At 43.1% G+C, this 21613-nt stretch overlaps 1 protein-coding gene and 1 long non-coding RNA gene across 6 annotated transcripts in view; one reads left to right on the top strand and one right to left on the bottom strand.

Annotated features, from left to right (window-relative positions):
* The window catches only part of frmd5 (FERM domain containing 5), a 143742-nt gene that overhangs the window by 103600 nt on the left and 18529 nt on the right, over positions 1-21613 (top strand). For 4 of the 5 annotated variants that reach the window (XM_062963159.1, XM_062963160.1, XM_062963161.1 and 1 more), the window contains 5 exons: positions 6907-7011; positions 8527-8569; positions 9502-9580; positions 17639-17736; positions 19903-20026. In XM_062963159.1, coding sequence (XP_062819229.1) covers positions 6907-7011; positions 8527-8569; positions 9502-9580; positions 17639-17736; positions 19903-20026 — 449 coding nt within the window. Of the gene's footprint in view, positions 1-6906; positions 7012-8526; positions 8570-9501; positions 9581-17638; positions 17737-19902; positions 20027-21613 lie in introns of those variants that run through there. The other variant, XM_016998354.2, reaches the window with a different exon arrangement.
* Positions 17088-21483, bottom strand: LOC134293943 (uncharacterized). The gene is made up of 2 exons (XR_010000903.1): positions 21361-21483; positions 17088-20528 (listed from the first exon to the last, which is right to left on the bottom strand). It is a non-coding gene; the product is annotated as an uncharacterized LOC134293943 (long non-coding RNA).

Genomic DNA, 21613 nt, shown 5'->3' with positions numbered 1-21613 from the left:
CAAAGCCGAAATCCTCCCTTCTGGGATGTCAGGAGAACTCGCTGTTAGTTTCATAAAAACCCTCTTTAAAGTTGCAGCAGTTGAAGCCTTGAGCTGTGTGTGGCTTCCATAGGAAACCAAGGAAGGGGATGATAGGCCACGGCGTGGTTTGCGATGATAGGCCACGGCCTTGCTTTCCGGCATCGCTCTGGGTTACGTTTGCACAGTGGTGCCAAGGCGGCTGCATTTTCTCTACATCCAGGGATTTCGCTTTCTGTTTGGGTAGAACAGAAACTTCCCCAAACTTTTCAAACAGTGAGCCAGTCCATGGTCGGACTATAGTTTTGTTGTTTTTTTAAACCTATGAACGAATTCCTATGCACACTGCACATATCTTATTTTTTTATATATACAGTAGAGTCTCACTTATCCAAGCCTCGCTTATCCAAGCCTCTGGATAATCCAAGCCATTTTTGTAGTCAATGTTTTCAATATATCGTGATATTTTGGTGCTAAATTCGTAAATATAGTAATTACAACATAACATTACTGCGTATTAAACTACTTTTTCTGTCAAATTTGTTGTATAACATGAAGTTTTGGTGCTTAATTTGTAAAATTATAACCTAATTTGATGTTTAATAGACTTTTCCTTAATCCGTCCTTATAATCGAAGATATTCGCTTATCCAAGCTTCTGCCGGCCCGTTTAGCTTGGATAAGTGAGACTCTACTGTATATATTTTCATTGAAAATTTTGTATTTAAGGTTAGAAAGAAAAAAAAAAGGTTGAGAAATAGTAGAGTTTTCACATCAAAAGTGGGAGAACACTGATTGTTTATAGGAAAGTAGGAAATAAGATACAGTAGAGTCTCACTTATCCAACATAAACGGGCCGGCAGAACATTGGATAAGCGAATATGTTGGATAATAAGGAGAGATTAAGGAGAAGCCTATTAAACATCAAATTAGGTTATAATTTTACAAATTAAGCAACAAAACATCATGTTATACAACAAATTTGACAGAAAAAGTAGTTCAATATGCAGTAATGATATGTATTAATTACTGTATTTACGGATTTAGCACCAAAATATCATGATGTATTGAAAACATTGACTACAAAAATGCGTTGGATAATCCAGAACGTTGGATAAGCGAATGTTGGATAAGTGAGAGACTACTGTATTTAAGATTAGAAAGGAGAAAAAAAAAGTTGACAAATAGTAGAGTTTTCACATCGAAAGTGGGAGAACACTGATTGTTTATAGGAAAGTAGGAAATAAGATATAAGAAAAAGAGGTGGGGGAAGGAAATTAAAAAAAAATATTAATAATAAAAATTTGAATTTGTTGACTTCCATCTAACTTTAACTGGTTCATCATAAAAAAATTATTTATTTATTTATTTACAGTATTTATATTCCGCCCTTCTCTCTCACCCCGAAGGGGACTCAGGGCGGATTACAATGAACACATAAAGGCAAACATTCAATGCCAACAGACAAACAACATATATAGACCGACACAGAGGCATTTAACATTTTTTTCCAGCTTCACGATTCCGCCCACAGGGGGAGCTGTTGCTTCACTGTCCACTAGTGGCTATACTTCCTCATTCCTTTCCTCATGTTTTGCTGGCAGTTTTTATGATGTTGTAAATTAGTTAAATTAGCCTCTCGCATAAAGCGTACCTAAATTTCCCTACTTGACAGATGCAACTGTCTTTCGGGGCTGCATAGGTCAACAGCAAGCCGGGCTATTTAATGATCGGGGGCTTAACCCAACCCGGGCTTCGATCTCATGACCTCTCGTTCAGTAGTGATTTATTGCAGCTGGTTACTAGCCAGCTGCGCCACAGTTTTATTTATTTATATAACTGAATATTCATAAAAATTGGTAAATCACCACATCCACTTCGTCCTCAACAGTCTCAAAGATTGTATCTAATTCAGCAGATAGGGTCCAATTTCATTTGTTTTAAATAATCCTTTACCAGGTCCCAATGGGTTTCTTTCTTTGGTAAACCTTGGCTTGGAGATAACCAATATGTAAGTTTGTCCATGTTCACCTCCATGACCTTATTTAACCATTCCTCCTTATTCAGAATCTCCTTTTGTCTAAATTTTGTTGGCTTTGACTCGGTCTGGACTAAGGTTTATGTGCAAGGTTTTGTGGATGAATGGCTCAAGTATTTTATATTGTTTTAAATCTGTATTTAACTGCTTATGTTGTATTCTTATGTATTGTTGTGTATTGGCATCGAATTCTGCCAGTTTTGTAAGCCACCCTGAGTCACTTCGTGTTAGATCCCAGCCAGCCAGGGCACCAAGGCCTGCAGTGTTTCAGGACTTGCACTTTGACACAGATAATGCTGAGGATTATACTCACATTTCACCCTCCACGGAAGGGCCTTTGCAGCTGCAGGTGCCCAAAGATATTGGCTCTGGAGACTTACTAATTGGGGAAGATTCTTCAATTCCTCCCTCGCAGATAGAGCCAGATGTTGCTGAGACGCCTGGGAACGGGTTTTTTAATCGTAGCGATTTTGTAACCAGGGACAGAAGTGCAAAACAAGGGGTTCGCCGGAGCCAGAGACTGGCAAATAGCTGGGATAATGGTTAGTGTTCTCGTGGGAAAGTTTTGGGAGTTTTTACTCCCTAAATTCTGAACAGTCCAGAATCTGTTAAAAGTGTTTTTCTCAGTAGATTTTCTTGCGGTGTCAACGTTGCTTTCTTGGAGGGAGGTTTCTCTGTCTCCAGCTCATGTTTCCAAGCCAAGTATTCCAGTTCCAGTCGGGCCGTGCCGTGCCGTGACTCTCGAGTAGACCTTGACTTTACTTCAGTTGTAATTTCTTGTTCCTGTTTCAAGTTTCCCTCAGCCTTGACAACCTTGCTGCCTTGATTGCTACAAAGTATTCCCAGTGGATTGAACTCTGTTTTTTGCCAGCCTTGTTTCTCTGTTTCAACTCATGGACACTTTGATTTCTTTGGAGAGCTATCGAGTTCTCATGGGGGATTATAATATCGGACCTTTCCTTTTACCCATTTAGAACCACCATTGACTTCATAAAAAGAACTATTCCTTACTCAGACTCTATACCTTACTTCCTTTGGATTTATAATTGCTTTAATAAAGATATAGTGTGTTATATATCCTTTTACATTTCGGACTAAAACCCAAAGTGGGTGGTCAGTCCCCAGTAACACACGTTTGCCCTTGAGTTTTTAATAGACTCGGTCTTCTCTAAACCCATGACTCGACGCGTCTGCGGTGCTCTACCTCCTGGTTGTCAAACAACAATTTTGAAAAATCTTAACAGCGGGTGAAAATAGCTCGTCTGGCTGCTGTGTCCCCGATGAGTCTGTTTGCTTTTGCTGCCGCTGCAATTTTATTCTCATTCATTTTGAGTCTGTATTTAGGGTTGTGCTTGAGACATCTTGGCCTGTACATTGCATGCAAAGAAATGCATTTTAATACAGTAGAGTCTCTGTTATGGTTGAGCTTATCCAAGCTAAACGGGCCAGCAGAAGCTTGGATAAGCGAATATCTTGGATAATAAGGATTAAGGAAAAGCCCATTAAACATCATATTAGGTTATGATTTTACAAATTAAGCACCAAAACATCATGTTATACAACAAATTTGACAGAAAAAGTAGTTCAATACGCAGTAATGTTATGTTGTAATTGCTGTATTTACGAATTTAGCACCAAAATATCACGATATATTGAAAACATTGACTACAAAAATGGCTTGGATAAGTGAGGCTTGGATAAGTGAGACTCTACTGTATATCTTATGTTTGATGATGATGATGTGTTTGAGGCTGTGTTGTGACCCACTTTGAGTCACGAGGAGAGGCGGGTAATGCGACCGTCACCTGGGATGGCAACATCAATGATCCAAACCTTTTCTTTTCCACAACTGTGATGTCTGGTGTGTTGTGTTCCAGAACTTTGTCAGTCTGGATTCGGAAGTCCCACAGTATCTTTGCGTGCTCATTTTCCAATACTTTTGCAGGTTTGGGATCCCACCAGTTCTTTTCTGCTGGGAGGTGGTACTTGAGGCATAAGTTCCAATGAATCATTTGGGCCACATAGTTGTGCCTCTGTTTGTAGTCTGTCTGTGCAATTTTCTTATAGCAGCTGAGGATATGATCAATGGTTTCGTCGGTTTCCGTGCAGAGTCTGCATTTTGGGTCATCAGCTGATTTTTCGATCTTGGCCTGAATTGCCTTTGTCCTGATGTCTTGCTCCTGGGCTGCAAGGATCAGGCCTTCTGCCTCCTTCCTCAGGGTCCCATTTGTGAGCCAGAGCCAGGTCTTCTATTATTATTACTGTATTATTATTATTATTATTATTATTATTATTATTATTATTATTAATTGCATTTGTTCTGATGGCTTGCTCCTGGGCTGCAAGGATCAGGCCTTCTGTCTCCTTCTTCAGGGTCCTATTCATGAGCCAGAGCCAGGTCTTCTATTATTATTATTATTATTATTATTATTATTATTATTATTATTATCAACAACACAACGACGTTGTATGGCACAGCAAACAAGATAGATATGCTGGATTTCGTTTTGCAAAACCACAAGTCGAACACTTCCCAAGTGTCTAGGACTGTGTGATGTATTTTCTGATGATGTGTGCAGATCCCAGTAGGGTGGCCTTTTGCAGTTGGCAGATGGTGATTTTGTCAATGTCTATTGTTTCCAAATGCCGGCTGAGATCTTTTGGCACAGCACCCAGTGTGCCCATCACCACCGGGACCACCTGTACTGGTTTCTGCCAGAGTCTTTGAAGTTCAATCTTGAGGTCCTGATAGCGGCTGAGTTTTTCCTGTTGTTTTTCATCTATGCGACTGTCACCTGGGATGGCAACATCAATGATCCAAACCTTGTTCTTTTCCACAACTGTGATTATTATTATTATCATTATTATTATTATTATTATTATTATTATTATTATTATTATTATTAATTGCCTTTGTCCTGATGTCTTGCTCCTGGGCTGCAAGGATCAGGCCTTCTGTCTCCTTCTTCAGGGTCCCATTTGTGAGCCAGAGCCAGGTCTTCTATTATTTTTATTATTATTATTATTAATAATAATAATAATAATTGTCTATGTCCTGATGTCTTGCTCCTGGGCTGCAAGGATCAGGCCTTCTGTCTCCTTCTTCAGGGTCCCATTCGTGAGCCAGAGCCAGGTCTTCTCCTTGTCAGCTTTTCCTTCAATTTTGTCAAGGAACTTTCCATGCAATGTTTTGTTGTGCCAGCTGTCAGCTCTAGTTTGTAGTGCGGTTTTCTTGTACTGGTTTTTTGTCTGCTGTGCTTTGAGGAGTTTCTGATTTTTGTCTTCAATCAAAGCAGGTTCTTCACTTTGCTTTACATATTCTGCCAGGGCATGTTCTTCTTCCTTGACAGCTTGTTTTACTTGTAAGAGTCCTCTGCCCCCTGATCTTCTAGGCAGATATAGCCGGTCAACATCACTGCGAGGGTGCAGTTAATGATGAATGGTCATGAGTTTTCTTATTATGAGTATTATTATTATTATTATTATTATTATTATTATTATTTTATAAGGAGGAGGGCACCCTTTTGTGTTTCTTCGTGGGGGCAGAGGAGAGCCCGTGTCATGTTTACCAGCAGAGAGGAGTGTGTGTTTGTGCCGTGCCTGTAAGCCCTGACATTCGGGGAAATCCTGCCCTGGTGATACCATGCTGAAAAGAAGCCAAGTCCGTTAATGGATTCAATTAGCACAATTAATCAGCTCATTAACGATAGATGCAAGTGTGATCTTCCCTCTGAGCTCAGCCTTGCGAGAAGGAGGAAGAGGAGAGGGCGTTGGGCACATTTGCAGAACAAAGTGGCCGTTCAGTGGCGGAATGCGGCTCTGCCAAACGGGACTTGGTTGAAATGTGCTTTGTAAAAAAGGTTGCTGTGATGGAGGCATTGAAAGGGAGGCCCAGGGCTATAATTCTCCCTCTGACAAGAGGGTTTAGAGGTGGCTTCATGCGCGGCTGTGGATGCCTTTGTGCCACTAAGTGCTGCCATTAGTAGCCACAGCTTCCAGACAAAAGCAGTCTCCTCTCTGTCCAGGACGATCTTGCAAACTCTGCCCATTCCTGTCTGGCTGCGCTTTTGTGAGCACCCTGTGGCCTGCGCTGCTAAACACAAATGGACTTAATAAGACGGAGGCTGCCCCATTTGCATCATCTGCATGTGCCTTGTAGATGGCGGGTTTGGGACAAAGAGGTCCTGCAGATAAGAACTAGATCAGCATTTCTCAACCTGGGAGTCGGGACCCTGGGGGGGGGGTCGGAAGGGGGGTATCAGAGGGGTCACCAAAGACTGTCAGAAAACACATATTTCGGATGGTCTTAGGGACCTCTTTGGTTGTAGGTGAACTATAAATCCCAGTAACTACAACTCTCAAATGTCAAGATATATTTTCCCCAAACTCCACCAGTGTTCACATTTGGGCATATTGAGCATTCGTGCCAAGTTTGGTCCAGATCCATCATTGGTTGAGTCCGCAGTGCTCTCTGGATGTCGGTGAACTACAATTCACAAACTCAAGGTCAATGCCCATCAAACCCTTCCAGTATTTTCTGTTGTTCGTGGGGGTTCTGTGTGCAAGGTTTGGGTCAAGTCCATTGTTGGTGGAGTTCAGAACCTCTTTGATTGTAGGTAGAGGTAAAGGTTTTTCCCTGACATTAAGTCCAGTTGTGTCCGTCTATGTGGGTTGATGCTCATCTCCATTTCTAAGCCGACGAGGATAAAGCAGGGCCATGGCATGGCCCCTGTGCCAAGGGTGTGCCACCTCCCCAGATACCCTCTTCTCCCTCTGGCCTGTCTTCTTTTGGTGCTGGTTCTGGGAGTGCTCTCGGCACACTTTCTCATCACAACCGCCTCTCTTTTGCAGCGCGATGCCAAAGGCCAGTATCTGTTTGACCTCCTTTGCCATCACCTGAACCTCCTGGAGAAGGACTACTTTGGGATCCGCTTCGTAGACCCGGACAAGCAGCGGGTGAGTGCCGGGAAAGGGCTTGGCCAGAGGAGACGCCCATGGGGAGGGACCCCAAAAAGCCAGAGAGAGGCCCCCCCAAGGCTTGGCGGTCCTCATTGCCCCCAAGCCATCCAAAAAGAAAGCCTATGCCCAGGTGGTTTTCCTTAGCCAAATGTGCTCAGGGTGGAGAATGTGACCTCTCCCCTCAAGCAGTCTCTAAGGAAGGCATGGGCAAATAAATCAGGCTGAATATCCTCTAGAAGTGACACTGTAAAGCAGTGATTCCCAAGGTGGGCGCTACCGCCCCCTGGTGGGCGCTGCAGCGATCCAGGGGGGCGGTGATGGCACCTATTAGGAGATGGGGCGGGGCCAGAGGAGGGGCGGGGCCTCTTCCCAAGAGCCGGAGAAAGGGCTGAGCCACTGAGGACACAGGGGGGAGCTAGAGGAGTGGGCGGGGCTTCTTCCCAAGAGCCTGAGACAGGGCTGAGCCTCTATACCTCTCCTGAGAGGCCTTTTAGGACCAAAGGGCGGGGCTAGGGAAGGGGGCGGGGCCTCCTTCCAAGAGACCGAGACAGGGCTGAGCCTCTATACCAGGGATCCTCAAACTTTTTGAATGGAGAGCCTGTTCATGGTCCCTCAGACTGCTGGGGGGCCGGACTAGGATGAAATAGTCCAAAATTAGGATTGTTGTTGTTGTGTGCCTTCAAGTCGTTTCCGACTTAGGCCAACCCTAAGTCTAAAGTTTAGGACAGAGGCCAGGTCAATGACCTTGGAGGGCCTTAGTTTGGGGACCCCCCGATCTAGACGATCTCATAAGACCATAGGTAAGCAAAGAGACCTCCAAAGACCCATCTAGATGGTCTCATAAGAACATAGGTAAGGAAAGGGACCCTCAAAGGCCATCTAGATGGTTTCATAAGACCATAGGTAAGGAAAGTGACCTCCAAAAGCCATCTAGATGGTCTCATAAGAACATAGGTAAGGAAAGGGACCCTCAAAGGCCATCTAGATGGTTTCATAAGACCATAGGTAAGGAAAGTGACCTCCAAAAGCCATCTAGATGGTCTCATAAGTCCGTAGCTAAGCAAAGAGACCTCCAAAGACCATCCAGATGATCTCATAAAACCATAGGTAAGGAAAGGGACCCTCAAAGTCCATCTAGACGGTCTCATAGGATCATAGGTAAGGAAAGTAACCTCCAAAAACCATCTAGATGGTCTCATAAGGCCGTAGCAGCTCCACATCCCCGATACAGTGCTTAATGGCACATTGGCATTCACTTTTGCCTTTGGCTATTTTGTTTTTGTAATTCTACATATATAATGTGTGTTGGGGATAACATTTAATTTCGTTCTACAATGTACAATGGCCATAAAGCTATTCCATAACCAATGGGAAGGTGGTACAAACCTCCCTCCGTCCCGCTGGATGTTTGCCCAGTGAGGTTACGTGAACGAGAGCCCAGATATTTTTCTTAAGTTCATCTTTCCCCTCCTTCTTCTTGAAAACATTATTTCTCCTCCTCTTCTCTTTCAGCACTGGTTGGAATTTACGAAGTCTATCGTGAAGCAGATGCGATGTAAGTATTGTGTTTAACTTTGGGACTTTTTTCATGTCGGGAGCGACTTGAGAAACTACAAGTCGTTTCTGGTGTGAGAGAATTGGCCGTCTGCAAGGACGTTGCCCAGGAGACATTGCCCGGGTGTTTTGATGTTTTACCATCCTTGTGGGAGGCTTCTCTCATGTCCCCGCATGGAGCTGGAGCTGACAGAGGGAGCTCACCCGCTCTCCCCGGATTCGATCCGCTGACCTGTCAGTCAGCAGTCCTGTCGGCACAAGTGTTTAACCCATTGCGTCACTACTTTGGGACTGAAGCTTGGTCCAAACTGGCCTCAAACGAATCTGTGGCACTTTATCTATGTTTCTGAGTTTTTAGTAATGTGCTTCATTCTTCTGGTCAATGTTTAAATGTTATAATTGGTGCATGTTATTGTTTATTGATGTATTGTACATTGTTATTGTTTTGTATCTGATATTTCTGTGAGCTGCCCCTCTGGGGGAGATGGTGGCGGGACACAAATAAACTTATTATTATTATTTATTATTATTTGGTGCCATAAAGTGGAGGAAAGGGATGGTGGTGTTGCATCATCTCTTGGTGCTAGAATTGGGTTGACAATTCTGTTACCATAATCTGAGAAAAGAGCATAGCTCCCACATGCCTTTTAGAAATAGAATGTTTCATTCCTACTGATTCCCACTCTCTTCCTGATATTTCGGGCAGAAGGCCATGCTCTGCTGCATGTTTGTGGGCATAGAAAGGCACTCCATTGCTGGCCCATTCTCTCTAAGGTTGGCCCGCAGCTCTGCTAATGTATTTCCCTTATAAAGCCTTATAATGGGCTCTTTTTTTTGTACCTGGAGAGACCCTGCCTTGCCTCGGTGGGGCCAGGGCTGTTCCTGGGGATAACTGGACGCTGACCCTGACGTTGGTGCCCTTCTCTCCTGCAGCGCAGCCGCCCTTCACCATGTGCTTCCGGGTGAAGTTCTACCCCACGGATCCGGCCGCCCTGAAGGAGGAGATCACCAGGTAAGGGATCCCCCTCCGTGGGGGAAAAACGGGGCATCGGGAATTGCAGAAACAGAGCTCTGGGTTGCAGCCTTCAGAAAGGATCTAGTCCAGTGATTCCCAAAGTGGGCGCTGGAGCGATCCAGGGGGGCGGAGATGGCACCTATTAGGACACAGGGGCGGGGCCAGGGGCGGGGCCTCTTCCCAAGTGCCCGAGACAGGGCTGAGCACCTGAGGCGCCTGTTAGGACACAGGGGGCGGAGCTAGAGGAGGAGGCGTGGCTTCTTCCCAAGAGCCCGAGACAGGGCTGAGCATCTATACACCTCCTGAGGCACTTGTCTGTTTGTAGTCTGTCGGTGCGATATTATTATTATTATTATTATTATTATAATTATATAAGTATGACACAGCAAACAAGATAGATATGCTGGATTTCATATCACAAAATCACAAGTCGAACACTTCCCAAGCGTCTAGGACTGTGTGATGTATTATTATTATTATTATTATTATTATTATTATTATTATTATTATTATTATTGTTATTGTATGAGACAGCAAACAAGATAGATATGTTGGATTTCGTTTCACAAAATCACAAGTCGAACACTTCCCAAGTGTCTAGGACTGTGTGATGTATTATTATTATTATTATTATTATTATTATTATTATTATTACTGTATGACACAGCAAACAAGATAGATATGCTGGATTTCGTATCACAAAATCACAAGTCGAACACTTCCCAAGCGTCTAGGACTGTGTGATGTATTATTATTATTATTATTATTATTATTATTATTGTTATTGTATGAGACAGCAAACAAGATAGATATGTTGGATTTCGTTTCACAAAATCACAAGTCGAACACTTCCCAAGTGTCTAGGACTGTGTGATGTATTATTATTATTATTATTATTATTATTATTATTATTGTATGACACAGCAAACAAGATAGATATGCTGGATTTCATATCACAAAATCACAAGTCGAACACTTCCCAAGCGTCTAGGACTGTGTGATGTATTATTATTATTATTATTATTATTATTATTATTATTATTATATAAGTATGACACAGCAAACAAGATAGATATGCTGGATTTCATATCACAAAATCACAAGTCGAACACTTCCCAAGCGTCTAGGACTGTGTGATGTATTATTATTATTATTATTATTATTATTATTATTATTATTATTATTATTATTATATGACACAGCAAACAAGATAGATATAATAATAATAATTTTATTCTTATATCCCGCCCCATCTCCCCGGAGGGACTCGGGGCGGCTTACATGGGGCCATGCCCAGACACGACAGCACAAATCAGATAAAACATTAAACCGAGCAGTAAAACTTCAACATGATTAAAAACAGTCATAAAAGTCAATATACACAATAATATTAAAATCCCGATAGATATGCTGGATTTCATATCACAAAATCACAAGTCGAACACTTCCCAAGTGTGTAGGACTGTGTGATGTATTATTATTATTATTATTATTATTATTATTATTATTATTATTATTATTATTATTGTATGACACAGCAAACAAGATAGACATGCTGGATTTCATTTCACAAAATCACAAGTCGAACACTTCCCAAGTGTCTAGGACTGTGTGATGTACAGTAGAGTCTCACTTATCCAAGCTAAACGGGCCGGCAGAAGCTTGGATAAGCGAATATCTTGGATAATAAGGAGGGATTAAGGAAAATCCTATTAAAAATCAAATTAGGTTAAGATTTTACAAATTAAGCACCAAAACATCATGTTATACAACAAATTTGACAGAAAAAGTAGTTCAGTACGCAGTAATGTTATGTAGTAATTACTGTATTTACGAATTTAGCACCAAAATATCACGATATATTGAAAACATTGACTATAAAAATGGCTTGGATAATCCAGAAGTTTGAATAAGCGAGGTTTGGATAAGTGAGACTCTACTGTATTTCCGGATGATGCGTGCAGATCCCAGTCGGGTGGCCTTTTGCAAATGGCAGATTGTAATTTTGTCAATTCCTATTGTATCCAAATGCCGGCTGAGATCTTTTGGCACGGCACCCAAGGGGTTATTATTATTATTATTATTATTATTATTAACAACAACAACAACAACATTGAGGCTGGGTGGCCATCTGTCAGAGGTGCTTTCCTTGTGCTTTTGGTGCACAAAGGTAGAAGGGAGTTGGACTAAATGGCCTAAGGGCCCAACCCTCTTTATTATTTTTATTATGATTATTTATTTATTTATTTACAGTATTTATATGCTGCCCTTCTCACCCAGGGCAGATCACATTATACATAAAAGGCAAACATTCAATGCCTTAACATAGAACAAAGACAGAGACAAACGCAGCTCCGAGCTGGCCTCGAACTCATGACCTCTTGGTCAAAGTGATTTGTTGCAGCTTGCTGCAGCTGACTGCTCACCAGCTTGCGCCACAGGCCGGGCTAGTAACATTGATGCTGTATTTGTTCCCATTTTGTTTTTTTACTTCAAAATAAGAGATGTGCAGTGTGCATAGGAATTTGTTCATAGGTTTTTTGGGGTTTTTTTTTTAAACTATAGTCCAGCCCTCCAACGGTCTGAGGAACCCCCTTTTTAAATAGTTTGGGGACCCCTGCAGTAGAGTCTGGCTTATCCAACCGAAGGGTCTTGCAAAAAAGACCGGCCCTTGTGCCCTGAATGCTGACGGCATCCTGTCCCGAAATGACTGCAGCCTTTCGTTCTGAAGGACGAGGACGGCGGCCCATGAATAAGTGATATTGTCTCTTTCCCAGCGCACACCACACATCCGCACACAACCACCACTCTCCTTGCCGTCTGCCAGGCATCCCACTTGGGAAAACGCCAGTCTGCCCGTTGTTTACTGTGCTGCGCCCCCCCCCCCCCCCATAATGGTTTCTTCCTTCTTTCTTTCTCTTTCCTTCCTTCCTTCCTTCATTCAGTATTTAAGCTCTCTGGAGCACCATAAAGGGAAGGATGCGCTTTGCCAGAGCCACACTGCCTTGGGCTGGGCTTCCTCTCAGATAGATCTACCTCTGGCCTCCCCTGCACTGACCAACACCAACATGCACCCATTGTCCTGGATCAGAAGTGGACTTTGGTCTTTGGGACTGAGTTTGGGCAAAATGGCAAGGATTAGAGCAGTGGTTCCCAAACTTATTTGGCCTGCCGCCTCCTTTCCAGAAAAAATATGACTCAGTGCCTCCTGGAAAGGGGGCGTGGCTTAGAGGGGTGGGTGTGGCTACTGATCAAGAGGGCGGGGCTGAGCCTCTCCCCTAGTCCAAGATGCAGGGCTGCGAGGGGAGGTGGGCGGGGCCACAAATGGGCGGCCAGGACTGGGATGGGCGGAGTTACGAGCTCTGAGTCAGGGCTGAGCTTCTATCCCTGTCCTGCAGTGCCTGCCAGGATACAGGGGGCGGGGCTAGAGGAGGGGGCGGGGCCTCTTCCCAAGTGCCTGATTGGGCTGAACCTCTCTACCCCGCCCCCGTGTCTAACAAGCGCCTCAGGGGAGGTATAGAGGCTCATCCCTATCTCACGCTCTTGGGAAGAGGTCCCACCCCCACACCTAGCCCCGCCCTTTAGTCCTAAAAGGCATCTCAGGAGAGATACAGAGGCTCAGCCCTGTCTCGGTCTCTTGGAAGGAGGCCCCGCCCCCACCCCTAGCCCCACCCTTAAGTCCAAAAAGGCCTCTCAGGAAAGGTATAGAGGCTCAGCCCTGTCTCGGTCTCTTGGAAGGAGGCCCCGCCCCCTTCCCTAGCCCCGCCCTTTAGTCCTAAAAGGCCTCTCAGGAGAGGTGTAGAGGCTCAGCCCTGTCTCATGCTCTTGGAAGGAGGCCCCGCCCGCAGCCCTAGCCCCGCCCTTTAGTCCTAAAAGGCCTCTCAGGAGAGGTGTAGAGGCTCAGCCCTGTCTCATGCGCTTGGAAGGAGGCCCCGCCCGCAGCCCTAGCCCCGCCCTTTAGTCCTAAAAGGCCTCTCAGGAGAGGTGTAGAGGCTCAGCCCTGTCTCAGGTTCTTGGAAGGAGGCCCCGCCCCCTTCCCTAGCTCCGCCCTCTATGTCCCAACAGGAGAGGTATAGATCCTCAGCCCTGTCTTGGGCTGTTGGGAAGAAGCCACGCCCACTCCTCTAGCTCCGCCTCCTGTGTCCTAACAGGCGCCTCAGGGGATCAGCCCTTTCTCCGGCTCTTGGGAAGAGGCCCCGCCCCTCCTCTGGCCCCGCCCCCATGTCCTAATAGGTGCCATCACTGCCCCCCTGGATCGCTCCAGCGCCCACTGCTTTACAGTGTCACTTCTAGAGGATATTCAGTCTGATTTATTTGCCCAAGCCTTTTCTTTAATCTCTCCTTATTATCCAACATTTTTGCTTATCCAAGGTTCTGCCGGCCCGTTTATGTTGGATAAGTGAGACTCTACTATAATGATAATTGATATCCCAGGAACAAATATCGTGCTACGTAGTGTTATCTGCTGCAAAGGATCTGGGCCAGGTGATCCCAAGGGATGATCCGATACATGTTTCCACTCTTTTTTGGGGTGCAGATCTCTTTGCATGCGGCCTGGTCCCCCAGAGTCAGTGCTTCTCAAGGAAGCCCACTGCCCCAGGAATACGTTCATTTGCATTGCAGATTTTATGCTAATCAGTAATGCTGTGCACCCAGAAGAACTTGATTTAAATGCAAAACGGGCAGCGAAATAGCTTCTGCCTCGGACAGATATTCAGCGGCATGAGATATGCTAATTGGGAAGGCTCTGGGTCAGTGCCCGCCCTGGACGGTTGGTTCATTCGTTTGCAAAGATGATAATAATCAGGCGGAGGGCAACAGCCCCCAATGCTGAGCAAGGGGCTCGTGGATGGTCTGGATCACCTGCCTTCCTTGCCACGTTATTATCTTCCTGGAGCAGGTGAAAAGCATAATAATAATAATAATAATAATAATAATAATAATAATAATAATAATATGTAAAGCAAAGTGAAGAACCTGCTTTGATTGAAGTCAAAAATCAGAAACTCCTCAAAGCACAGCAGACAAAAAACCAGTACAAGAAAACCGCACTACAAACTAGAGATGACAGCTGGCACAACAAAACATTGCATGGAAAGTTCCTTGACAAAATTGAAGGAAAAGCTGATAAGGAGAAGACCTGGCTCTGGCTCACGAATGGGACCCTGAAGAAGGAGACAGAAGGCCTGATCCTTGCAGCCCAGGAGCAAGACATCAGGACAAAGGCCATTCAGGCCAAGATCGAAAAATCAGCGGATTACCCAAAATGCAGACTCTGCAAGGAAACTGCCGAAACCATGGATCATATCCTCAGCTGCTGTAAGAAAATTGCACAGACAGACTACAAACAGAGGCACAACTATGTGGCCCAAATGATTGATTGGAACTTATGCCTCAAGTACCACCTCCCAGCAGCAAAGAACTGGTGGGATCACAAACCTGCAAAAGTCTTGGAAAATGAGCACGCAAAGATACTGTGGGACTTCCGAATCCAGACTGACAAAGTTCTAGAGCACAACACACCGGACATCACAGTTGTGGAAAAGAAAAAGGTTTGGATCATGGATGTCGCCATCCCAGGTGACAGTCGCATTGACGAAAAAAACCAGGAAAACCTCAGCAGCTCTCAGGACCTCAAGATTGGACTTCAAAGACTCTGGCAGAAACCAGTGCAGGTGGTCCCGGTGGTGATGGGCACATTGGGTGCCGTGCCAAAAGATCTCAGCCGGCATTTGGAAATAGACATTGACAAAATTATGATCTGCCAACTGCAAAAGGCCACCCTGCTGGGGTCTGCGCGCATCATCCGAAAATACATCACACAGTCCTAGACACTTGGGAAGTGTTCGACTTGTGGTTTTGTGAAACGAAATCCAGCATATCTATCTTGTTTGCTGTGTCATACAACGTCGTTGTGTCAATAATAATAATAATAATAATAATAACTTTATTTTTATACCCCGCCCCATCTCCCCAGTGGGGACTCGGAGCGGCTTACATGGGGACCAAGCCCGAAACATACAACAATAAAACGATAAAACAATTATTCCAACAGTAAAACAAAATTAATATCAATAAAACCATCATAGTAATCAACATACAGCATAAAGTATTAAAAACAGGAGACTAAAACAAGGATCTGGGCCAAAGTGCAGAATATATCAAAATGGGAGAGGTTTGGATTTGGAAGAGGAGGAGGAGGAGAAGGGCATTGCCATCCCTGCAACCAAGCAGGTTTTGTCCAGAAATGTAAAGCAGGAGCGGATCTAATTTTAGCGCCCGTGTCTGTAAATTAATGTAGGTCAACCCTATTTCTTGTGGGTTGGAAAGGCAGGAAATGGATGGTGGCCGAGCCCTCCGAGCCGCTCACCACTGAAACCCTGTTGTGCTCCTTGCCTCAGCTTTGCCGAGAACGTAATCTGTGGCTTCTTGCTGCACATTGATCAGAGTGGCGAATATTAGTTTCCCCCCCAATTAACACTCTGTAGTTTCTTATTCGATTTGAGCTTCCTTCCAATTGCCAGAATACATTTCAAGAGATGATTTCATTATACAGTAGAGTCTCACTTATCCAACGTTCTGGATTATCCAACACATTTTTGTAGTCAATGTTTTCAATATATCATGATATTTTGGTGCAGAATTCGTAAATACAGTAATTACTACATAGCATTACTGCGTATTGAACTACAGTAGAGTCTCACTTATCCAACATAAACGGGCCGGCAGAACGTTGGATAAGCGAATATGTTGGATAATAAGGAGGGATTAAGGAAAAGCCTATTACACAGCGAATTAGGTTATGATTTTACAAATTAAGCACCAAAACATCATGTTTAACAACAAATTTGACAGGAAAAGTAGTTCAATACGCAGTAATGCTATGTAGTAATTACTGTATTTATGAATTTAGCACCAAAATATCATGATATATTGAAAACATTGACTACAAAAATGCGTTGGATAATCCAGAACGTTGGATAAGTGAGACTCTACTGTACTTTTTCTGCCAGATTGGTTGTATAACATGATGTTTTTTAGTGCTTAATTTGTAAAATCATAACCTAATTTGATGTTTAATAGGCTTTTCCTTAATCCCTTATATGTTTATAAAATGTTCCTCTTGTTCTATGTAGGTTGTCAGTAATGTCCAGTCCGTTTTTTTAACTGGTTTACCATGATGGGTTTTCAGGTAGTATGTCAGAATATCTATGTTCTTTATGTCCATAATCTTTAATATCCATTCTTCTTTAGGTGGTATTTCTGTTGATTTCCATTTCTTTGTATAAACTATTCTGGGTGTTGTTACAAAATACAGTAGAGTCTCACTTATCCAACATAAACGGGCCAGCAGAATGTTGAATAAGTGAATATGTTGGATAATAAGGAGAGATTAAGAAAAAGTCTATTAAAAATCAAAATAGGTTATGATTTTACAAATTAAGCACCAAAACATCATGTTATACAACAAATTTGAGAGGAAAAGTAGTTCATTACACATTAATGCTATGTAGTAATTACTGTATTTACGAATTTAGCACCAAAATATCATGATATATTGAAAACATTGACTACAAAAATGCGTTGGATAATCCAGAACGTTGGATAAGTGAGTGTTGGATAAGTGAGACTCTACTGTAGTTGAATAGAATCTCTTGGTTCTTGTTAAAATTCATATCTTTCCTTCTAAAAAACCTTTTGAAGGGCTCCCAGTCTTTCCTAAACTCCGAAGGGCCTTTTGACTGGAGATATCCCTCGGCTTATACTTGAGTCAATAGGTTTTTCCCTGGTTTTTTTGTGGTAAAATTAGGTGCCTTGGCTTATATTCAGGTCAGCTTATACTCGAGTATATATGGTATCTGGTTTTGTTGTTGTTGTATGCCTTCAAGTGACTCTGGCTCATGGCAAATCCAGGATCGGTTTTCTTAGCAAGGGAGCATCCGTACTTAGGTAATTCATGCAGTTTGACATCCCTTTAACTTCTCTGGCTCTTCTCTTGCGGCCGGGACGGACTCGAAAGGCTCTAACCCCCGTTTGCTGTGGTTTCCTTGCCAGGTATCTGGTCTTCTTGCAGATCAAAAGGGACCTCTATCACGGGCGCCTCCTCTGCAAGACCTCCGACGCCGCTCTCCTCGCCGCCCACATCCTTCAAGGTAAGCTCACTTTGCGCAAAACCAAAAAGATCACAGATCCCTCCCTTCCAGCACTTCGACCCACATCAACTGCCCACTGTATTGTCAAAGGCTTTCACGGCCGAAACCATGGGGTGCTATGTGGTTTCCGTGCTGTGTTATTATTATTGCTGTTGTTGTTGTTGATGTATCTCAACAGGAGACTCAAAGCGGCATACATTAAAACCAGTTCTGTACAATTCTGTACATTTTAACGGCATACATTAAAACCAGTTCTGTACAATTTAACAAATATAAAAACATTAAAACAGAATTTTAAAATTCGTCGAAAATCGATCAATACATGTATGGTCATGTTCTGGCAGCATTTTTTCCCCCCTGACGTTTCGCCTGCATCTGTGGCTGGCATCTTCAGAGGATCTGATGGTAGTCAAGCAAGTGGAGTATTGTCTATACTCGAGTATAAGCCTAGTTATTCAGCCCTTTTTTTAAGACTGAAAAAGCCCCCCTCAGCTTATACTCGGGTGAGGGTCCTGGTTGGCTTATATTTGGGTCAGCTTATACTCGAGAATGTATGGTACATTTATTATTTTTCTCTATTATTATTGGTATTATTACATTTATTACTTTTCTCTATTATTGTTGCTACTATTACAGTAGAGTCTCACTTATCCAACATTCGCTTATCCAACGTTCTGGATTATCCAACGCCTTTTTGTAGTCTATGTTTTCAATACATCATGATATTTTGGTGCTAAATTCATAAATACAGTAATTACTACATAGCATTACTGCATATTGAAGTACCTTTTCGGCCAAATTTGTTGTCTAACATGATGTTTTGGTGCTTCATTTGTAAAATCATAAACTAATTTGATGTTTAATAGGCTTTTCCTTAATCCCTCCTTATTATCCAACATATTTGCTTATCCAACGTTCTGCCGGCCCATTTATGTTGGATAAGTGAGACTCTACAGTACATTTGTTTTACTCTATTTTTATTATTATTAATAATACATTTATTATTTCACTCTGATCTTATTATTATTATTGCATTTATTATTTTATTCTATTTATTATTACTTGTATTATTTCCTGTATTTATTATTATTATTATTATTACATGTATTATTTTACTCTATTATTATTAAAAGGATACATAAGCACATTTACATTGAAGAAGATGAGAATAATGATGTGATCAGAGTTGGACAGTCTTTATCTTAAATTATTATTAATACATTTATTATTTCACTCTGATCTTATTTTTATTATTATATTTATTATTTTACTCCATTTATTATTACATGTATTATTTTCCTGTATTATTTATTTATTATTATTACATGTATTATTTTACTCTATTATTATTAAAAGGATACACAAGCACATTGACATTGAAGAAGATGAGAATAATGATGTGATCAGAGTTGGACAGTCTTATCTTAAATTAGAGCTTTATGTAAATATTCAAAAACATTTAACCTACCGATGCCTCAATTAATGTAATTTTATTGGTATCTATTTTTATTTCTGAAATTTACCGCCCTCGGCTTATACTGGAATCAATGTTTTCCCATTTTTTTTGTGGTAAAATTAGGTGCCTCGGCTTATATTCGGGTCGGCTTATACTCGAGTATATACGGTATCTAATATATCTGTGGAATAAAGTCCAGGGTGGGAGGAAAGAAGCCTTGTTTGTTCAACAAGTGCGAAGGGTGCAATTAGCAAGCGTAATTTGCATGTGCTGAGTGGGATTCCAATGGCGGCTGGATGATTTTTATGGTGTCGTAAATTAGCCTCCCCATATATAAGTGGTACCTAAATTTCCTACTTGATAGATGCAACTATCTTTCGGGTTGCTTAGGTCAACAATGAGCAGGGGCTATATTTTATTTTAATTGTCAGGTGCTCACCCCGACACAAGCTGGCCTCGAACTCATGACCTCTTGTTCAGAGTGATTTATTGCAGCTGGCTGCTAACCAGCTTGCGCCACAGCCCGGCCCGGTGCCTGGAGACCTCCTTTGTCTGGGTGGGGTTCATTCATTAGTCACGGTCTTGATTATGTTATTTTTCAATAGTGGTAGCCAAATTTTCATGGTTTCTTCTTTTTCTGTTGAAATTGTCCATGTGCTTTTGGATGCACTCATTTCTCAAGGCATCTCTTCTTCTTGTTCTTCTTTCAGCGGAGATCGGCGACTACGACCCCGGGAAGCATCCTGAGGGCTATAGCTCCAAGTTCCAGTTTTTCCCTAAACATTCAGAAAAGCTGGAAAAGAAGATTGCAGAGATCCACAAGATTGAGCTCAGGTGAGGGCGGCCTTGGTGCCGAGCACAATGTGCAACATCTCTTTCCTGGAACTCTCCGGCTATCGCTGCTTGCCCTCACATACACAATGAGTAAAGAAATCTGCCATTGTTGTTCACTAACTGACCTATACGAGGGCTATCCAGAAAGTAGATTACGTTTTGGAATTAAAAATGAACAAAATATAGGAGAAAACATTTACCATATGCAGTTGAAAGCCACACCCAAATACCACTTCTCAACATAGTCGCCATTCAAATCTAGGCACTTATCATAGCGATGAATGAGCTTGGCAACTCCTTCCCCACAAAACTCTGCTGCTTGCGTCCTCAACCAGCCGTTTTGGTGACGATGCGCAGCTGTGGAAAGGGGTAACCGGTTGGTTGAGGACGCAAGCGGGAGAGTTTTGTGGGGAAGGAATTGCCAAGCTCATTCAACCGAACTTACACAGAAGCTTCACACAGTACCTTTAAACACAGCAGCCTTCACACTGGAACTTCACACCTGAGCTTCACACACAGCAGCCTTTAGAATCATAGAATCATAGAATCATAGAATAGTAGAGTTGGAAGAGACCACATGGGCCATCCAGTCCAACCCCCTGCTAAGAAGCAGGAAATCGCATTCAAAGCCCCCCCGACAGATGGCCATCCAGCCTCTGCTTAAAAGCCTCCAAAGAAGGAGCCTCCACCACAGCCCGGGGGAGAGAGTTCCACTGTCGAACAGCCCTTCTCACAGTGAGGAAGTTCTTCCTGATGTTCAGGTGGAATCTCCTTTCCTGTAGTTTGAAGCCATTGTTCCGTGTCCTAGTCTGCAGGGCAGCAGAAAACAAGCTTGCTCCCTCCTCCCTATGACTTCCCTTCACATATTTGTACATGGCTATCATGTCTCCTCTCAGCCTTCTCTTCTGCAGGCTAAACATGCCCAGCTTTTAAGCCGCTCCTCATAGGGCTTGTTCTCCAGACCCTTCATCATTTTAGTCGCCCTCCTCTGGACGCTTTCCAGCTTGTCAACATCTCCCTTCAACTGTGGTGCCCAAAATTGCACACAGTATTCCAGGTGTGGTCTGACCAAGGCAGAATAGAATAAGGGGGAGCAGGACTTCCCTGGATCTAGACGCTATTCCCCTATTGATGAGTCCAGAATCCCATTGGCTTTTTTAGCAGCCGCATCACATTGTTGGCTCATGTTTAACTTGTTGTCCACGAGGACTCCAAGGTCTTTTTCGCACACACTGCTGTCAAGCCAGGCGTCCCCCATTCTGTATCTTTGATTTCCATTTTTTCTGCCGAAGTGAAGTATCTTTACACTGAAGCTTTACACTGGAGCTTCACACATGAGCTTCACACACAGCAGCCTTCACACTGGAGCTTCACGCATGAGCTTCACACACAGCAGCCTTTACACTGAAGCTTCACACATGAGCGTCACACACAGCAGCCTTTACACTGGAGCTTCACACACAGCAGCCTTTACACTGTAGCTTCACACATGAGCTTCACACATAGCAGCCTTTACACTGGAGCCTCACACATGAGCTTCACACACAGCAGCCTTTACACTAGAGCTTCACACTTGAACTTCACACA

This window comes from Anolis carolinensis, unplaced genomic scaffold (genome assembly GCF_035594765.1).
Source record: "Anolis carolinensis isolate JA03-04 unplaced genomic scaffold, rAnoCar3.1.pri scaffold_11, whole genome shotgun sequence".
Lineage (NCBI taxonomy): Eukaryota > Metazoa > Chordata > Lepidosauria > Squamata > Dactyloidae > Anolis > Anolis carolinensis.
Note: the sequence above shows the minus strand (reverse complement) of the source record. Positions and strands in the feature narration are given on the sequence as shown.